Source organism: Triturus cristatus, chromosome 11 (assembly GCF_964204655.1).
Source record: "Triturus cristatus chromosome 11, aTriCri1.1, whole genome shotgun sequence".
Classification (NCBI taxonomy): Eukaryota; Metazoa; Chordata; class Amphibia; order Caudata; family Salamandridae; genus Triturus; species Triturus cristatus.
Window position 1 is genome coordinate 1,183,266,320 of NC_140594.1, and position 20,733 is coordinate 1,183,287,052.

The 20,733-nt window shown below is 50.5% G+C and overlaps 1 protein-coding gene across 1 annotated transcript in view; it reads left to right on the top strand.

Annotated features, from left to right (window-relative positions):
- TFRC (transferrin receptor) overlaps positions 1-20,733 on the top strand; it is a 454,042-nt gene that overhangs the window by 338,119 nt on the left and 95,190 nt on the right. The window contains exon 16 of the mRNA XM_085635983.1: positions 15,209-15,293. Within this exon, the coding sequence (XP_085492109.1) occupies positions 15,209-15,293 (85 nt within the window). The remainder of the gene's footprint in view (positions 1-15,208; positions 15,294-20,733) is intronic.

The window sequence follows — 20,733 nt, forward strand, 5'->3', positions numbered from 1 at the left end:
TATGGCGTTTCATACACACACAGGTGTGGAGAGCCACCTGAGATGGTTGGCCAAATAGGTGGGGTGCTTTGTAGATTAACTTATTTTGAAGGTTTTGTAGGCTGGTAAGAAGAGCAAGGCAAGAATTATCCAGATTGGATCTAGTGTGCCTATTTTTTCAGCCCATTGAGGCATGGTGCAGTATGTCCTTAAGGGCTGGTGCAGGGGGGCATAAAAGTGTGGATGCTCGGGGACTGTGATGCGTGGCTGCTTCACCATCCAGATGCAAGAGTAGAAGGGCTTGAAAGACTTTTTAGAATTCACTTTATTAGCGGAATGGTTTTCTATTCTTTATTGGCGTCTAGAATGAATCAGTGGCCTGTTGTGTGAAAGTTGGAGTTGCATCTGTCCATGTACATGTTATTAATCCAGGTTTGAACTGGTTGCTTTTTATTGATAAAAAGCAGGAATTCGTTTTTTAGGTTTGACCTTCAGATGAGTGCTGGAAATCCAAATCTGGCTTGAGTGCAGGTCTTGTTTATGGTGTTGGATATCTCGAGCAGAGGACACTTTCACACACAGCTGTCTCAATTCAGGATGTCGGTGAATTTTTGATTCTGTATGATGGATTCCAAATGGATGCTGGCAATGATTGAGGATAGCCTGGTGTTCTGGGTGATTGCACAGGTAAAGGCCGAGCTTCTGGAATTGAAGTTGCCATGTTGTCGGTTGCCTGAATATGAGAACACTTAATTGCATTCCCAGTGAATCCCACTGAACCCAAGGTTGTGGATGAGTGGGTTGAGTAAGTGTATCAAGGGCAGAAGATAGGTCCTGAAATATCAGGAGCTGAGGTTGTCTGGCTATTGGAAGAAATGTAATTGTTTAGGATTTAGGTTGATCTATTGCATTGTGATCGGAAGCTGAATTGCTGGTCTTGCAGAGTATGGCTGGTGTTGAATTTGGGGTGGTTTAAGTTGATTTTTTCCATTGAGCTTGACAGTGCAGGCTGGGGGAGTGGTGGAACAGTATTTAGCGAGGTCACGAGAGATCTATGATGAGTTTCTTCAGGAGTGTGAGAATTTGGCCAAAGGTTATCCTGCGAAGGTGAATTTTTATGATTAGCTTTGCCTCAGCCATGGATGTTTTTTAAACACTGGCTTTTGTTGACTTGCTGGAACAGCTGCTCAATCTGAGATGACTGCAAGCTATTACAGGCCAGGTATGACATTTGCTGAAGATCCCTGATGGAAAGCACATTGATGCCCCTGAACATATGCATCTCTAATAGATACTTCTACCTGCCGAGTCCTCCACATTTGACTGTCCATATGCACCAGGTGGGTTCTAAAGATTTCGCAATCTCTCCTGCACTAGTAGGTGTTATCGGCTGTATTTCTTACTGCCTTATGTCTTAATGCCCAGACATGACCTCTCTGGAGCTACAAAATGCCTCCTATGTGCTTTGATGTCTCTTCCTAATGCACTTCATCTCCGTCATTGGAGGCAGAGACTAGAGTAGCTGTAATTTAACAGTGTGTATGCAGTCCATCAGTCTAACGTTGAACCTTATTCAAATTAACTTGACCATTCTTCAGAACATGGAGGTGAGATGGGTGGGATTGATGAGGAAACTGCAGATAGTATCAACCAGAAAGGTTATTCCCAAAGTTAATCAACTTTTGCTTTTAACGGATACGACTTCCTGCAGATTCTTAACCTTCTGAATGGGTCTCGCATGATTTCCCTCTCCCAGGTGTTGGGTCTGAAGCAATGGTCACACGGGAAAGTCCTGAAGCGCACTTCTGAGTCAAACCCATAATGCTTGGCGAATGTGTAAAGTGAAACCCATGTTGTTGCACAGCATATTTCCTCATTGGGCACCCTCCTGACAAGTGCCAAAGATTATGCATTTGCTACAGCAAAATGAGCACTGATCCTTTCTACAGGTTCCTTTTTGGCAGGGCCGAAACAGATCTGATAGACTACTAGCCGCAGATTCCTTAATGTAGAATTATCCCCAGGCGTGAGACTGGATCCGGAAAATCTTTGCCACAGCATCTCTGCGTGTCGGGGGCGGTACCTCGCAAACCCGCCCCGATGTCGTCCGTAGACGTGACGTCAGCGAGGTCACAAGTCCCACCCCGGCGTGCTGCATCAGTTTCCTTCTTATCCGCGTGCAATGCGGATCTGGAGTGTGCTCCTTGGCCTGTTTTTGGGCCTCTTTAGTGCCTTGAGTTGGGAACAGTCTACCATGCCTTCGGTCTTCAAGACGTGTGCTTCTTGTGCATGTCCGATGTCGGCGACGGACCCTCACACTATTTGTATGTGGTGCTTGGGCGAGCACCATGACTCTACGGGCTGCGAGGCTTGTCAGCATCTCAAGCCGAAGTCCCGGCGGGAGCACCGGATGAAATTACTGTCGGCCTGCTTTTCCAGATAGGTGTCGTCGCAGCGCCCGTCTCCTACCTCAGACGGGTCCAGGGACCACCATTTCCGGCTGCGGCATAGTCCTTCGCCGAGGACCCATGGGTGTCGTTCGCCGGTAAGTCTTGCAGCTTGCCGCCGAGGGCCCCATCTCCTTCGGCAGAAGGCGCTGGTTCCTCCCGGGATGTGCGTCCTTGTTAGTCCCCACCCTATCCGCTGTTTCCCGTCGTTGGGGCGTCAAGGGCCCAGATGAAAGCCTATGCTACAGCTCTGCAGGCTTCCTTGGGCCCTCCCCCTCTTCCTGCGATGTCAGTGGATTCCTCGCTGTGCGCGGGGCCTTCTGCTGACTCAGCGGCATCTTCGCCCCCTGTGCCGACTAGTTCGGCTTCCGGTTTTGGGGGTGTGGTGCAGTCTAGGTGGGGCCCTTCAAGGTTCCCCTCTTCGGCCCGTGGCGTATCTGCCTCTCTGCAAAGCCCCACGGGGTTCCCAGCGGTGTCACAGGATGTCGCCGGGACACACGGCTCGTCCCAGAGTCCCCCTCAGGCCTCTGGGCAGGCGGCTGTCTTCCCAGAGGTCGAGCTGGCACCTCTCCAGCGTCAGGGGCTTTCCTCCCCGGCACTGGCGGTGCCGCGGGTGCACCTCGGCACAGGCGGTTGCCTCGTCTGAGGTAGAGCCGGTGCCTTTTTGGTGCCGTTCATTGGCCGCTCCGGCTCCGACGCCCGCTCCCCTCTTCTCCCGTACTGAATGTGGTGGTGGAGATTGACTCGACGGCCTTAGTGGACACTTCGGTGCCGGTCGAGGACTCCCAGGTGCCCGTGGTGGTCTCACTGGCGCTGTCCCGACGTCAGATGGTAGACTCTTCTCCGGAGGCCCCTTCCTCTCCAGATGGCTGTCGTCTCCTGGTCTCCTCTTCACCAGAGACTGGGTGCCACATTGTGGCCTTTTCTCTGGAGGTCCAGGGCGGGCTCTACGCCGTCTCCATATCCACAGCCCCCAGAATCGCTCTTCCGCTACCTACCGCTTCTCCGTCATCTTCAGAAGCCCCTCAGGTTCCCCACTCGTCCATGGGCCTTCCTTCCTACAGGGGCTGGTCTTTTCTCCCTCCTGCGGGTCACAGGGACGGGCGCCTTAGCTTGCAGCCTTCGCCTACGGAAGAGATGCTTCCCCCGCAACGCCCTACGGAGGTGGGTGTGGCCTTTGTCCGGGCCATTTTCACAGCCACTGGCATTTTGCAGATGGGCAATCCGGTTGCTCCACCTCCTACGGACCACTTAATGGAGGTACTCCACCAGGGCTCTGGTGCAGAAGAGCCTCTTCTCACCTTTAAAGCGTCTCTCCACAACTCTTCTGGGGGCCCCCTGCCACAGGGGATCCGGTGCCTCACCCGCTCCTTCACCGCCACCGTCCTGCTCAAAGATCCGGACTGCCTTTTTTCTCACCAGCCTGCCCAGGGGCCTGTCCTGCCGGCTGCTTTTCCTTCCCTGCCTTCAGTGCTGCTCCCGCAGTCGCGGGAGGCCTGGTGGCTGGACTCCTGGGCGGGGGGGGGGGGGCGTAACATTTTCGCCTCCACTAGCGCTGCTCTGTATGCCCTTAACACGCTTTGTGTGTTGGCCAGGGCTACTTCCGACCTGTGGGAGTCTGCGGAGTCCCTTCTGTCTTGCGCTTCCCAGGAGGATGCCCATGCTGACCTGCGGCACCATGTGCGGGATGGTTGGGAGTTAACTACATTCATTCTCTGTTTGGCCTTGGACGTCTGACCTCGGCTGCGCTATGGCGAGTTCTGTGGCCCGCCGCTGCCATGCTTGGTTGCGAGATGGTGTCTTTCCAGAGAATGTTCGGGAGCCTCTTGTGGATTTACCCTTTGGGACTCTGTTGTTTCACACCCACGCGGATTCCGCTATGCAGAGGCTCCTTGCGGGGCTCCGTCCCCCTCCCTTCTCAGTTTCCTTGTGTTTTCCCTCTCTTCCCCCCCCCCCCCCCCCCCCCCTCGGTCTTTCTCTCTCCCTCCCCCCCCCCCCCCCCCCTCTCGGTCTTTCTCTCCCCCCCCCCCCCCCCTCTCGGTCTTTCTCTCCCCCCCCCCCCCCCCTCGGTCTCTTCCCCCCCCTCTCGGTCTCTTTCCCCCCCCCCCTCTCGGTCTCTTTCTCCCCCCCCCCCCCCCTCTCGGTCTCTTCCCCCCCCCCCCTCCCCTCTCGGTCTCTTCCCCCCCCCCCCCCTCCCCTCTCGGTCTCTTCCCCCCCCCCCCCCCCCTCTCGGTCTCTCCCCCCCCCCCCCCTCTCGGTCTCTTCCCCCCCCCCCCCCCTCTCGGTCTCTTCTCCCCCCCCCCCCCTCTCGGTCTCTTCCCCCCCCCCCCCCCCCCTCTCGGTCTCTCCCCCCCCCCCCCCCCCCCTTTTGGTCTCCCCCCCCCCCCCCCCTTTTGGTCTCCCCCCCCGCCCCCCCCTTGGTCTCTCCCCCCCCCCCCCCCCCCTTTTGGTCTCCTCCCCCCCCTTTTGGTCTCCTCCCCCCCCCTTTTGGTCTCCTCCCCCCCCTTTTGGTCTCCTCCCCCCCCTTTTGGTCTCCTCCCCCCCCCCTTTTGGTCTCCTCCCCCCACTTTTGGTCTCCTCCCCCCCCCCTTTTGGTCTCCTCCCCCCCCCCCTTTTGGTCTCCTCCCCCCCCCCTTTTGGTCTCCTCCCTCCCCCCCTTTTGGTCTCCTCCCTCCCCCCCTTTTGGTCTCCTCCCTCCCCCCCTTTTGGTCTCCTCCCTCCCCCCCTTTTGGTCTCTCCCCCCCCTTTTGGTCTCTCCCCCCCCTTTTGGTCTCTCCCCCCCCCTTTTGGTCTCTCTCCCCCCCCCTTTTGGTCTCTCTCCCCCCCCTTTTGGTCTCCCCCCCCCCCTTTGGTCTCTCCCCCCCCCCCTTTTGGTATCTCCCCCCCCCCCCTTTTGGTATCTCCCCCCCCCCCCCCCTTTTGGTCTCTCCCCCCCCCCCCTTTGGTCTCTCCCCCCCCCCTTTTGGTCTCCCCCCCCCCCCCCCCTTTTGGTCTCCCCCCCCCCCCCCCTTTTGGTCTCCCCCCCCCCCCCCCCTTTTGGTCTCTCTCCCCCCCCCCTTTTGGTCTCTCTCCCCCCCCCCCCTTTTGGTCTCTCTCCCCCCCCCCCTTTTGGTCTCTCTCCCCCCCCCTTTTGGTCTCTCTCCCCCCCCCCCCCCTTTGGTCTCTCTCCCCCCCCCTTTTGGTCTCTCTCCCCCCCCCCCCCCCCTTTGGTCTCTCTCCCCCCCCCCCCTTTGGTCTCTCTCCCCCCCCCCCCCTTTGGTCTCTCTCCCCCCCCCCCTTTTGGTCTCTCTCCCCCCCCCCCTTTTGGTCTCTCTCCCCCCCCCCCCCCTTTTGGTCTCTCTCCCCCCCCCCTTTTGGTCTCTCTCCCCCCCCCCCTTTTGGTCTCTCTCCCCCCCCCCTTTTGGTCTCTCTCCCCCCCCCCTTTTGGTCCCCCCCCCCCCCCCCCCCCCTTTTGGTCTCTCTCCCCCCCCCCCCCCCCCCCTTTTGGTCTCTCTCCCCCCCCCCCCCCCCCTTTTGGTCTCTCTCCCCCCCCCCCCCCCCCCTTTTGGTCTCTCTCCCCCCCCCCTTTTGGTCTCTCTCCCCCCCCCCCTTTTGGTCTCTCTCCCCCCCCCCTTTTGGTCTCTCTCCCCCCCCCTTTTGGTCTCTCTCCCCCCCCCTTTTGGTCTCTCTCCCCCCCCCCCTCTCGGTCACTGCCCCCCCCCCCCCTCTCGGTCACTGCCCCCCCCCCCCCCTCTCGGTCACTGCCCCCCCCTCCTCTCGGTCACTGCCCCCCCCCCCTCTCGGTCACTGCCCCCCCCCCCTCTCGGTCACTGCCCCCCCTCTCGGTCACTGTGCCCTCCCCCCCCCTCTCGGTCACTGCGCCCCCCCCCCCCCCCTCGGTCACTGCCCCCCCCCCCCCTCGGTCACTGCGCCCCCCCCTCGGTCACTGCGCCCCCCCCCCTCGGTCACTGCGCCCCCCCCTCGGTCACTGCGCCCCCCCCCCCCTCGGTCACTGCGCCCCCCCCCTCTCGGTCACTGCGCCCCCCCCCTCTCGGTCACTGCCCCCCCCCCTCTCGGTCACTGCCCCCCCCCCCCCTCTCGGTCACTGCCCCCCCCCCCCCTCTCGGTCACTGCCGCCCCCCCCCTCTCGGTCACTGCCCCCCCCCCCCTCTCGGTCACTGCCCCCCCCCCCCTCTCGGTCACTGCCCCCCCCCCCTCGGTCACTGCCCCCCTCTGTTGCTGCCCCCCTCTCGGTCGCTGCCCCCCCCCTTCTCGGTCCATGCCAACCCCCCCCCCCTCGGTCCATGTCCCTCCTTCTCGGTCCATGCCCCCCCCTCGGTCCATGTCCCCCCCCCCCCCCCCCCCCCCCCCTCGGTCCATGTCCCCCCCACTCCTACTTTGTGGTGATTGGGTGGTAGGTTCTTGTGCACTTTTGCATCCCTGCACCCTGGTTCACCAGTGTGGGGCCTACTCCTTATCTCCTTCAGCTCTTTTCATTGTTTCGGGTTTGACTCCTCTGCAGTCCGCTGGGTTGGGGAACCTTGACTGTGCCTCAGCCTTTGGCTCTTTCCAGGGGATACGATGCTCCTTGAGGGGGTTTTCTTGGGGTAACTTGTTCTTCCTCTGGACTTGTTGTCCTTTCCTGTTTAGATTGTGGTTGCAGTCTTTCTGTCGTCTGACACAACATTTTTCACATGTTTTTCTGCCTTCAGGGAGTATGTAGCCTTTGCTTTTCAGAGTTGCTTCGAGGACAGTGCTGTGTTCTTTCCTTTCCTGCCTTTCATGAACAGTGCTTGACACTGTTCCTCACCATTGGTTCTTCCCCTTTTTGTTTCACTGATTTTTTTTTTTGCAGTTTTCCCATGCTCTCCCAGTTTTTTTTGTGATGGCTCCACGTTGTGGCGCAGAAAAGTTCTCCAAAGAAAACTGACAGCGCGCCGGAGTGGGACTTATGTGACCTCGCTGACGTCACGTCCGCAGACTACGTCAAGGCGGGGTCGCGTGGTACCGCCCCTGACGTGCAGAGATGCTGTGGCAAAATTTTCCGGATCCAGTCTCACGCCTGGGGATAATTCTACGTTAAGGAATCTGCGGCTAGAATAGTCTCTACCAGATACATCGTTACGGAAGGTAAGTAACTTGTACTTTTGTTCAGGGACGATTCATACCCTAGGTGGGGTATTTGACTATTTTATGGCCCTGTCTTAAGCTAGGCGGGCGTGGATACTTTCTCAGGTTCCTCGCGGCTTCCTGGTGTCACAGTATACCGCTTGGTGCTGTCTCTTATATGTTTCTATCCTTCTTCTATAAGGTTCCTTCCCTCTTCACCTCTGGATCATCGTACCGACCTTTGTCATGCTGATTACAGCGTTGTCTTGATGTTTCCACCTAGTATTCTGCCGTTTCGGCTGGGGCCTGTCTGTCTTCATCTTGCGCTCGCCTTGTTCTGAGCCGCTGCTTCATAGTATTTGCCAGCTGTTTGCTGCGCGCGCCTGGTAGTTTTGGTTCCCCTCCGCGGCGCGCCGTGTCTGCTCCTGTCCCTTGTTTGTTGGAGCTTTGCGCGTCTGTCGTCTTTCTCACGTCTGTGCTTCTCAACTGCGGAACCGTTCCGGCCTTGTTCCCTACTTCGGAATAGACACCTATTCAGCTGTGCCCTTCAATGTGTGTGTTCTCCTGGGGCAAGCTCTTTCTCCGTTCCTTCTCTTTTCCCTGGCTTGGAGGGTGGTTATTTTCTTCCTCTGGTGCTCGCTGGATGCCTTCTGCCCCTCTGGGTTTTCTGGCGGACGCCCTTTGCTCCTCGGGTAGGCTTGTGGTATCCTGGCATTCCCTTCTCCTTGTTCTTGCTTACTTCTGCTTGGTGGGGTCTGGGCCATCCTTCCTGTCCCCATGACACATCCCCTGTTGGGGCCCTGTGTTCTTCCAAGCTGGTGAGGTTCTCTCGCAGAGCCTCCTCCCCTCTGGGTATGGCTAGGGTATCTATTCTACATTAAGGAATCTGCGGCTAATAGTCTAGATCAGATGTACAAGTTACTTACTTCGGTAACTATGTATCTGGTAGAGATGATTCTAGCTGCAGATTCCTTCACGACCCGCCCTTCCTCCCTGTTCTGCGAGGACCCTTCAGCTTGGTCTTCTGCACTTGTCTGCCTTCGGGTGGCATTTGTCTTCTGCGGGTGCTCTTTCTCTTCCTCCCTGGCGGGATGCTTCGTTCTGTTTAATTGTTCCACTCCTTTTCTGGTGATTGAACGGTAGGTTGATGTGTACTCTTGCATCCCTGCACCCTGGTTCTTCCAGTCTGGGGCCTATTCATAATCTTCCATTTTTTTTATTTTTTTATTTTCTTTCCTTCATTGCTTGGGGTTTCGGACTCCTTCGCAATCCTCTGGGTTGGGGTTTCTTGGCTGTGCCTCAGCCCTTAGCTTTTTACAGGGGATATGACACTCCTTGATGGTGTTGTCTTGGGGTGCTTTGTCATTACTCCTCTGTTCCGGACTTGTTGCCCTTCACTGTTATAGATTGTGGTTGCTGACTTTGTCATCTGCCACGTCATTTATTTTTTCTGCCTCCAGGGAGGTTATCACCTTCGCTTTGCAGGGTTGCTTCTCAGAGCGGTGCTCTGCGCTTTCCTTTCCATGACTTTCAGTATCGCAGTGCTTGGCTGTTCCTCACCATTTGCTTCTTCCCTTTTTGTTTCACTGATTTTTTTTTTTTTGCACTGTTCCCATACTCTGTTTTGTTTGTGATGGCTCCGTGTTGTGGCACGGAAAAGTTCTCCGAAGAAAACTGGCATCAGCGCGCCGGGGTGGGACTTATGTGACCTTGCTGACGTCACGTCCGCGGACAACAGGGCGCGGTCGCGTGGTACTGCCCCAGGCGCGCAGAGATACTGTGGCAAAGATTTTCCGGATCCAGTCTCACGCCTCGAGATTTCTACGTTAAGGAATCTGCGGCTAGAATCGTCTCTACCAGATACATTGTTACCGAAGGTAAGTAACTTGTACTTTAATACAAAGCGCAGTCCACTGGGACAGGGTCCTCTTCTGTTTTGTCCTTCGTATCTACATATCTGACAAAAAGCTGGTCATCTGACCATGTTGCCACAGTAGCTAACCATGTCCAACCTATGTAGCCTATTTTCCTTTGTAAAATGGTGGGGGGGGGGGGGGGGGGAGGGCAAATGTTGGAAGGTAAAGTATCCACCAGAAAGATGCTTACCGCTGGAGAGTACATTTTTTTCTGTGCATTGGTACAACTCTATCCCTAGGAGTAAAGCATTAGTAACAACAACCTTTTGAAGGTGCCATTGGAAGGGAGGGAGAGAAGTCCGGCTTCATATCGTGGAGGATACTGGCATCACCAAGGTACCCATACATGCTTTTGCAGCCGCAGTTCTAATGCCAGAAGTATTGCGTATCACGAAGCGTCTACAAAATGGCTCCACTAGTAGCGTATACTAGACCACAGTCTCTTACCTAGAGTAAGGAAACTGTCCAGTTCGACTAGGCCTGATGCTGACACAGATTCCTGCTTGGTTCCGACCACCACTTTTTCTATTCCCCAGAACCCATACCTCCTAGCAGGGAAATTATCAGTATTCTGGCAAAAGGGAGTAAAGATAACATCATGGTTCTGGAGCGTATACTATTCAGGAACACCTAGTTCAGAGTTTTCCTCAAACGTCGCCACGTGATTCCAACACCCAGCTCCTTGCTGAAGCACCAGAGGGTACCATAGAAGTATACTCAAAGTCTACGTTCCTGTGGTTCTTAAACCAGTTTGTTCTAGTGAAGAAAAAAAAGTGAGACTGTTGTCCCATTTCAGATTCATGGCAGCTCAGCTCATTCATACCAGCAGTTGTGCCACATGGAGAGAATCAAACAAACCATGGTGGCTAGGGGATCCGTTTGTCGCACAAACACTTGTAGCTACGAGTGGCAGAAAGGATCAACACATGTCGTTGCCCACCTCCAGAAATGGTTTGTCTCCAGTTAGAGCCACAGAAAAATCAACAAATACAGCAAAGATCTGAGAGGTAACAAGTAAAACGAATTGTGCAACAACTGCAAAATTGCTAACCAAAACAGATGAAGTGAGCGGTTGATGTTAGATGATTAGATCTTTTATTTCATGAAGAACTGTACACCCAGCCAACGCGTTTCGCCCTTATCTTATCTAAGACTCAATGGGGACAAGACTGATCTTAATTTTCGGAGACAAACAGGAGATTTGTTCTGAGGCCTGGTTGCCAGATACGCTTGGAGCTTGCCCTGGCCTCAGTGCCAAAAATCTAGACATCATAGTGGACACCTCCCTTTCTCTGGGCCCCCAAATAAATAGAACAGTTTCTACCTGCTTCGGGATGATAAGGACTCTCAAAGATCTTTCAATTTCTATCCCTCCCCTCGCGGAAACGGGCAGTGGTGGCCCTTGTGCTGTCTAGATTAGATTAGTGCAATGCCCTTTATGTAGGGATAAATAAGGTGCTCCTACATAGACTTCAACTTGTGCAGAATGCCGCTGCCAGGCTGGTGATGGGTCTCCCCAAATTCCATTCTGTATCGGCTACCATCAGAAGCCTGCACTGGCTTCCATTGGGTCGGAGAATTGTGTTTAAAGCCCTGTGCCTGGTGCACAAGGCCTTTCATGATATGGGGTCAAAGCATTAAACTGTTTTGGAGATATGTCCCCGGCAAGCAGCTAAGAATATGCCAACAAGAATCTGGTGACAGTTCCCAGGTTCAGGAAATCCAGATTGGGGTGGGGGAGGGATTTTTCATTGGCTGCAGCCAACCTGTGGAATTCCCTTCCTCCAATTTCTGCTCTGGAAACTCACTCCTTGTTCCGTAAGGCCTTAAAGACCTGGCTCTTAACCAGCTTGAATCTGTAAGCCTCTTGACTATGGACATCTCTGATCCCTTTCTGCAGCACCTTGATGCCCCTGGGCTAAGTTCGCTCTTTATAAAGCCTATATTAATTCTTTCTTAGCTTATCTCTCCGCATGCCCTGAAGAAGCCCAGATATCTATATGGTCTCCCATAGGGCACATGCACTGGGATTTGCCTGAAGATCGGGGAGCTTCTCTCCGAATGCCCTGAAGAAACCCAGATACGGACGAAACGCGTTGGCTGTGTATAGTTCTTCATGAAATATGATATATAATGATCTAACATCAACCTCTCGCTTCATCTGTTTTAGTTGGCTATTTTGCTGTCTTCGTACGACTTGTTGTTCTTGTTGCCTCCCAGATCTTTGCTGTATTTGTGCCACATGGAGACCCTGAAGGGAAGTGCTACACTTCCTTATTGTAGTGAAGTTCCTGACGTTTTCAGATCTACAAGATGACTACTTCCAGTCCTGTTCATCACAACCATTGCAAATTCAGACTATTTGAGGTGGCCAGATACCACTTCCAATTCAAGGTTCTTCCCCTCTGTCTGTTTGGCGCTGAGGAGCTTCATAAATGTTATAGCAATTGTAGATGTGTCCCTGCGGCTTTGAGGGGGATCACATTTTTCTGTACCTTGACATCTGGTCAATAGTCAGTTTGAGTTCTTTTCTGGATAAGAACTGAACAACGTCAGTCTGTTTAAACAATTTAGACATGACGCTGAGCAAAGTTTGTGTACACCCATTGTGCACCATCCAGCTGTTAGCTGAAATAATAGACTCCACAGAGGGGAGTGTTTCCTTCTCGAGAGGCAGGTAAGCCTCCCTGCCTTTTCTGGTTAAATTCAGACACCGCCGTAAGTCATGAAGCGCTTGTTAAAGAGTGCTTGTAATGTCTTCCAGTATCGCTCTTATTCCCTTCTGCTGGCCAAAATCTCAGCTTCCTTTGCCACCAGAGTATAAGGCACACTGAAGAGAGAAGCACTACCTTGGTGGACTCAAACAACTCTTGAGTGGGTTTTAGCTTTTGCATAACTAGTTCGAAGCACTTTCAATAATCAGTGGCAAGAAGGTTTTGTCTAGATAGGACATAAACCTAATTATCAAGGTAGTGCAGATGAGAGGCCATAACATGGGCCCTGCAGTCCTTTTCGCCCCACTTCACTCATCTGTGCTGAAGTGTACGAACATGTCTAAATAATCCAGGAGAGACGAGATTGCAGTTTTATCATGCAGCAGCACAGCTACTGTGGCACTGGATCATATGCCACCGCACCTCTCCACGAGCCGAACACCTATGAAGGTTTGAAAGCGATAGATAGATTTGGTCAGTTGTCGAACACAGGATTGCCACTAATGGGGATTCAATAACCGTCAGCTGCAGAAAGTGGAAAGTGAAGTTGGAATTGTTGGCGATACAAGTAAATGAATACCAATTTTATGCAAGCAGGCATTCTCAGTCATTGGGGACATGCATTTTTTCACATTGTCCAGGGTTTATGCTTGCTCCTTTTTCTCTCTTCCCTTTCATCATGAATGTCTTCACAAAGGTGAAACAGGCAACCATGCAGACTAATTCTAAAAATTTCAGACTTGGCCATGGTAGTACTGATTGAGTGCCAGCTTCCCCTGTCAGACTGTTCGTTCCCCTGGGCTAGCAAGCTGGCCTTACCTTCAACTGCCACTACCAAGTCCTCCACCTCCACCTCAGCCTGAGTCTTAGACGTTATCACCATGGCTCTTGAATAATTTTTTTTTTTTTTTTTAACTAGCTATTCCTTCAGATAGTAGAGCGAGAAATCACGCAAAGGCAGGGCAGAATCCATTAACCACCACTAACAAAGAAACCCAAAGATATTCTGTATCTAAAGGTCACCATCCTCCCTCTTTTCAACTTTAACCCATGCCCTACTTATTGAAACTGGCAGGATCAGACTTCAAGCATGTGTCAAAGTAGACTTTTAGGCTATCTCAAGGTTCTATCACTCTTTGAACTGCAGGGTCTAGCGGAGTCGTCGAGGAATTTGTCTAAAGCCTGTACAGAGCATTTTGCCTAATATTCTGCTCACTAGTTTGATGGGAGCTCAGTACAGTACTAGGTCAATAGAGTAGCCCATTCAAACCCATCCTCAGGGAAGTCCCTAGCATCTCTTATGGAAGACAGTGCAGCTCTAACTTCAATTTGGGGGGGGGTCCAGGTGTTTATAATTAATCTGTTTCTACAGTTACACTGCACAACAATCCATGTTTAAACCCCTAAAATGCCTACATACTTGAATCTGGGTTAATAAAATATGGATTGTGTACTTTTTCATTGTGCAGCGCTACGAGACCCAAAAGTCTTAATTTTAGCTGCATAAGCATCTTGCAGACTCCTGGTCTTTAGAAATGTATCCCTAGTCATCTAACTGATTCTAGAATATTTTATCCCTGGGAAAACTTATTTTCTCCAGCATTTGCACTAAAGGGTCTATCTAAAGCATGTTTCTCCTCTCATCCCTCTTCACCCTTGTGACTGACTGTGAGATCAAAGCCATTCTTTTCTCATTCTTTTGTCAGGACCTTCTCTTGTTCTCCAGCATTGATTATTTGATAGATTCACAGGCTTAAATGGTCCCAGTTTTCAGACTGTAAATCCTCAGTGCTCCATGTTAATACAGCTGTATTTCCTGACAGTGAAACAATATTGGGGAAAAAACGTAGCCTACATGCATCACTTTCATTGCACTGTGGGTCCTAAACTCTGGCCAATGTGTAGAAGAAACCAAGAGCTCCATCTTTGCACAGAGGCTCAGCTGCTCAGTTTCTACCAAAAACAAGTTGGAGAGCGATAGTTACAGGTAAATAACTCTGCATTGGATCTTTCATAGTCAAATGCTTGAATAATGACTAAAAGAACCGTGAATTAAAGTCTTGCTTACCATCTGATGGGCAGAAAAGACTGTATTCTTCCTCGCTTCTAGACAGGAGAGATCCAAAAAAGCACAAGTCCCCATCCCGATTCTTATTGTGCAGAAATAGTGCTGCAAAGTGTAATCCTGGACACTCAAGTAATGGTCCTATGAGGAGCTACCTTTGCTGATACAAAACATTTTCGTGAGTGTTTTACCTATAAACGAATAGCCCTATTTGAACAGGCCAAGGGAACCTTTTTCGCCTACATGGCCCTGCTGGCTACATTGGCTTATACAGTCATTTGGGCATTTGCAGCATTAAGCCTGGTTTCAGCAGTTCCAAATGCGAAGCACGTTATTGCGGCTCTGCTTTGAGATCACCCTAGACTGTGCCACTTCAGATGACAATGTTAAATTAGTTATTGCTGTTTAAACATTGATCCCAAGCTTTTCAACTGGTCAAGATTCAAGCATGTGGGCCTGTGGAAGAAACCAATGCTGGGGCATTGTAGTTACAGGTATTTAACTTTGTCTTCAGTAAGAGGCCTGCCCCCAGATTCATAACTAGCTTGGCTGCCTTATTTCTTTTTATATAGGAAATTAAATTGGAATTTCTGCCCGAGGGCTGTTGTCTGACCCAAAACAGCCCACATTTCTGTAGAAATCTGTTCAAGAGACTTCAAGTTCTTGGAGGGTTGGCCAAAGTTGTGTTTTTTTCTTTTTTTCAACCGATTGAGTTCTGGGAAGAGGTGGAAGAAAATGTTACACGTTTTTGAATAAATGGTGGTGGGGAGTCATTTTAAGGTTCTGAAACGGAGGCCGACTGTTGGTTGGAGAACCACTTTTACATGCAAGTATCCTTCCTCACGTTTTCAGAAGCAGTTTCTCAATCATTTAGTTCACTGCTCTGGCTAAGTTTAAGGTTTTATGTTCCCTCTTTGTTCTTTGTATTGCACTGCAGTTTCAGTGTTTGTGATGCGATTTTTCTTTGACAGTCATATCAACCATTCATTTTCCCAACAGCGCAACACCGCTCACGATGGACAATGCGGCATATCCTTTTCTTGCTTCCTCAGGAATCCCAGCAGTTTCCTTCAGCTTTCAAAAGGTAATTATTGACAGTTTACGTGCTTTCAGACTGTTGTGCCTGCTCACAATTTTCTCTGGTGCTTTGTCTACACAATGCTAAATCCATAGGTTTCACTTCTCACATCAACCAGTTTAATATTCTTGCAAACTCCTCATTACCCATCTATTTATAAAGCTGAATTTAAAGGCTGTACACCACAGAAATGTATTTGGTGCCTGCCACTGTAGGGTATGATTTACACCATTCACAATTCTCTTCCCTTTCCAAGTGTAGTTCAATAACGCATGACTCTTTGGAAATCATTCAAGGGAAGGCAGTGAGAGGGATTCAAACACATGGTAAGAGAAGAGCTTTTGGTGAGGTAGGTGAACCAGGTGATAGCACTGTCATGTAAGCCAAAAGATTAGGCTGGCAGCAGTGAGGTGTTCGCCTTCATTAGAAGGTCAAGGACAAAGGGTTTTATAGGGAAATCGGTTAATTTGTTATGCCTAGGGAGCAGGCTCAACAGCAGTTGATGAAGCCAGAGCTGGAGAGGTGGAGTAGATTCTCGATGCATAGGGAGATGTAATCTCTTGAGCAGGTGTTGCAGAGTGAGACTTGGGTGTGTAGGAAAAAAGGTTCAGACTGGTCGCAGAATGGGATTATGGCTTGGTAGTGGAGGCCGATGAGGTAAGATTGCAGGTCAGGGGAGGGGCCCTAGCATTGGCACCAACAGACCTTGGTAAATGGATGTTAATGCTGTAGCAAGAGTTAATGATGTGTCAACTCAATATCACTGCGAACCTTTATCTTACTCCAGTTTTGGAACTTTCATAGATTCAGATGCTTGAATCATTCCCTGTCTTCGAGGTGGGAGTACCGGGGTATATTATTAAAAAGCAACGCAATATCAAACACGTCTATTTTGTAACATACTATAGTCATTATTTTAAAAAACAGACCAAACATAGGTTTCAGCCAATCTGATTTCCCTGCCCTCTAGAACACTCTTGTGAGAGGCTCCAGTCCCTCAAACTTTCGACTGCACGTCATGCTAGAGTCTTCACTGAGCTCTGTTCAGTCATCTTCTACAGTGTTCCAAGGATTTGAAACCCTGTATTGCTTCAGGCAGGATATTTACAGTTTAATTTTATGCTTCATATTGGGTCTGTACTTTTTTTGATTTTTTTTTTTCTGACTTTGCTATGTCAGATAAAGAGAAGTCTGTTCAGGGCCTTTGGTACCTGTTCTAAGAAGAGGCTCCATACAGATGACTTTCAGAAGGACTGCATTTATTGCCTTTATCCAGATCATAAGGCTAAAGAATGTAAGATATGTCATACCTTTTCTAATAAAACCTTAAAGGTCCGTGAGGTTCTGCTGCTCATATTGCTACAAAAGCTTAAGGCACGGAAGGAACCATTGTCTAGTGACGATAGTGAGGGGGGGGGAAATCATCATCATCATCGTCGTCGTCCCATTCGCTCTACTCTTAAGCGACCTAAAAATAAAACCACCCATGGGTCTTATAGACACAGCCCTTCTAAATCTTCTCAAAAGGAGCTAAAGGAGAAGAAACTGTATACTTGTAAAAGACCAGCGAAAACGAGGTCTGAACCGCCTACACCACCTCCTCAAGTGTGGCATTCCTTCAAAAAACTATCCATCAGTTCCACCTGCTGGACAAACTGCCATGAGAGACTCACTGTCGACGAGACCATGCTTGTCGACTAAGAAATCCACTGCATTTTCAGCTGCAACTGCCTCTGACTCAGTATCCACTCTCTGCCTTCAGCTGCTCCTCGACAACATCCGCCTAACTCATTGATGCTCAGTCACTGACTAGCTCCGTCGACAATGGCACTTCCGCCAATGTCGTCAACTTTGACAACTTCAACATTCCGTCCAATGGTCTCCATTATTTCGCCGTCGTTAATCACATCCCCCGTCAACAAAAGTAAAACTGCAAAAACAGGAGAATGTCATTTGACCCCAGAGCACACCTCTCCCAGTAAGATGTCCCCACTGCTTCCATCCCTGCTGTTAGAGGAAGAAGACTGTGGATGAAGGTCCTTTTGGGTATACTCCTCACCCTTTCAGAAATCCAAGTCAAGTGCCAAGACGAGGAATATGAGGATAAATATGAGGGTCGAGGTTATTACAACCCTCAAGCAATATCCTCAGCAATATCAGGAGGAAATGGTATGCCTGCCTTCCTCACTTGTTACAGATTCACAATTTGCTTCCTGATTGTAGGAAGCCTTATCCTCTAACACCTGCTACCACAATGCCAGTCTCTCCACCAGCAAAGCCTCTACTTGTACCTCCATCTACTCTGCAACAAACACCACTAGTATTGCCTACTTCAGTCCGCCTTACTCCACAACCTACTCTTCGCAACCCTGCAACTTCCGTTAACTACAGGGAAGATGGTGAGCTCCATGAACCGCCACCAAGAATGGGATGATTATCTCATACCCACACCATAGTCTTTCTCCAGTTCCAGTGGATTCCCCACCCAAAGACATTGGGGGTTTCCACAACTTGATTGAATGAGCAGCAAAGCGGTTTGGTTTCTATGCCCAATACGCAGACGACTGCTTTCCTTATGATGATAAAGAACCTTTTCGGAAGAGCAAAAGTTCGATGCCCATTGTAGGCTACATCTGGGAAGATGGCTTAAAAGCCATGAACTGCAGCCACAGTAACTGCAGTCCTTCCCTGCTTGGATAAAACATACAAAGCTCCAGAAGACGCTCCTGCTTGCTTGACTGGTCACCCAAAGCCTGATTCTGTTATCTTGCAGACACAGCGCGGATCAAAAAACCATCCGCACCGATCACAGCGCCTCCGGACAAGGGAGGTAGGGGTCTTGACAAAGGAAAAAGATTTTCATCAATGTCGGCACTTAGTTACAGAAGCAAATTAATTTGCCGTTCTTGGTCGGCATGATCTCCTAATGTGGCCAGATATTGCACTGTATCTGGACAAACTTCTGGAGGACCGTAAAGCAGAGGCTAAGAAGATTTTCCAGGAAGGAGAACGCACTTAATCGGAAGTGATGGACTGTGCCATGGACATTGCCACTACTGCATTTAGACAGCTTGCAAGTGCTGCTATGTTACGCTGCCAGGGTTTGGCTAAAGGCTACATCTTTCAGTCTTGAGGTCGAAAACAAAATACCAGACCTCCCTTTTAAACGAGGAAGCACTCTTCCGAAAGCACATGGATGAGGCTTTGCAAGCTATAAAAAAAAAAAAAAATGCAGATACAGCTAAGTCGCTGGGGACGATTCAATATTGGAAAATACCCTTTTCAGGGCACCCAAGGAAGAGGCCATCCTTCCTAAAGGGGAGGTTACCAGCAATATCTGTACCCCTGCTTACACATCTCCCTCACAGCAATTTCATTCACTGTACTCCAATGCCAACCCCCACCAGCGGCTTACAATAGACTTGTACCAAGAGGTAGAGCAGGCCGGCAAGACAAGGACATGGCCCATTGACAGTGACCACCTACAAGCTCCGGCTAGTCATCCTTGGTCATCAACCAAGTTAGGGGGCAAAATATCTGCTCACCTCCCTCGCTGGAAGGCTATAACTACAGACCAATGGGTGCTGAACCTTGTTCAATTTGGTTATACTCTAGAATTTCTTTGAACCCCAGCCTCCACTCCACATCAACCCTCTGTTCCAAAGCATTTACATTGTCTAAAGTTAGAGGTCATAACTATGCTGGGAAAAGGAGCAATAGAACCAGTTCCTGTATCTCTACTGGAGGGGGAGGGGGGGGGGGTTCCTACGATTTACAATAGCCATTGCCTGTTCAGAGTCTGTCCTTTTGGCCTAAAGTCTGCCCCTCTAATATTTACAAAGTAATTGGCTCAGGTAGAATTTTTCCTAAGAAAACAGACACCAAGTGTTCCTGTATTTGGACAATTGGTTAGTCAAGGCGCCTTCCATTTACCCAGCACGGGTATCAATGGCAGCCTGTACAACACTGCTCAACATGCTAGGTCTTACCCTGAATCTAGAGAAGTCAGTCTTGCAGCCTTCAAAAACAATCACATTTGTGTGGCCAACGCTCGTCACAGTGCTCAACAAATCATAGCCTTCTCTGGGGAGACTATTAAAACTAATGCCCTTAGCAGAACTGATATGAAAAGTCTTTCAATTCACCTTTACAATTCACCTCTACAAATCCCTTTTGAGGAATAAGTCATCGTGAATCCCCCCGATGCCATTCTGCCGTCAAAGGATGCTTTTTCCCCTCCAGGAGGAACTAGACAAGCAGTGGCTCCGGGCAGCGTGATCTTTTAACTATCTACCTGCCATCACTCTGGTCATGGTCAAAGCCCTATCATGGTGGACGCATTGAAAAATCTGTCTGTCCGTCTCTCCTTCCTAGCCATACCTTTACCGCTGGTCAGAACTACTGACGCCTCCCGTGAAGGATTGGGAGCAGATGTTCAGGACTTGCAAGTCTATGGCAGGTCGCAAAAGCCTCAATACAGTCATATCAAGTTGGAAATCAAGGCAGTCCATCATGCATTACAGGCTTCCCTACAAAGAATAGGCTCAAGATCATGCCTACTCTGAAGAGGCGCAGTGCACCTGGGAGTGGGCTATTCACACTGGGTTCCCTCTGAGCAGAACATGTCCCCAGAAACCTAAACACAATAGCAGACACACTAAGCAGACTAAGGTAATCTTGTCACGAATAGGAACCGGATAAGCAAACTTTCAACTGCATCTTTCTCAAGTGGGGCAAGTCCAGTCCCAACCTCTTTTCGACGCCCCAGAACAAATGCCAGCTCTGCTAAAGTTGGCATCCCCATCCGGGATCATGAGCGGGGAAAGCATTTTCAATGGCATGGTCCGGCATCATTGTCTACCCCTTTCCTCCCGTTCCTCTTCTCCCAAGAATCCTCATGAAGATGAAGGCCGAACCGTGCAGAATGATCTTCATAGCCCCGTCCTGGCCATGCCAACACTGGCTTATAGAGCTCCTTCTTCTCTTGGAGAAACCTCCCATAAATTTGAAACGGATACCATCTCTTAATGATGTCCCAGAGCAAAGTGTTGCATCTGGATCCCAAATCCCTTCATTTATCGGCCTGCCTCCTGGGCACAGTGTGTGCACCCATCTGAACTAATCTCGGACTGTACGGAGATACTATCTAGAGCCAGACTGGAGAGTACTAACAAGACCCATTGCTTAAGTGGAAGCGATTTTGCATTTGGTTCCAGCAAGCTAACGTGCATCTACTCTCCTTCACCTCAAAACACTCTATCTGATCTCCTGTACGTGGCAAGGTCTGGATTGGCTCATCCATATAGATAGTCTACCTCCCCTTCCTTATGGTCCACTAGCATTGTTCAGCAATTCCTCAAAGGGCTGTTTAGAGTGTTTCCACCTGGTGAGACCTCCTCCACTACTCTGGCAGCGCAATGTTGTCCTCTTACAGCTTATAAAGCAC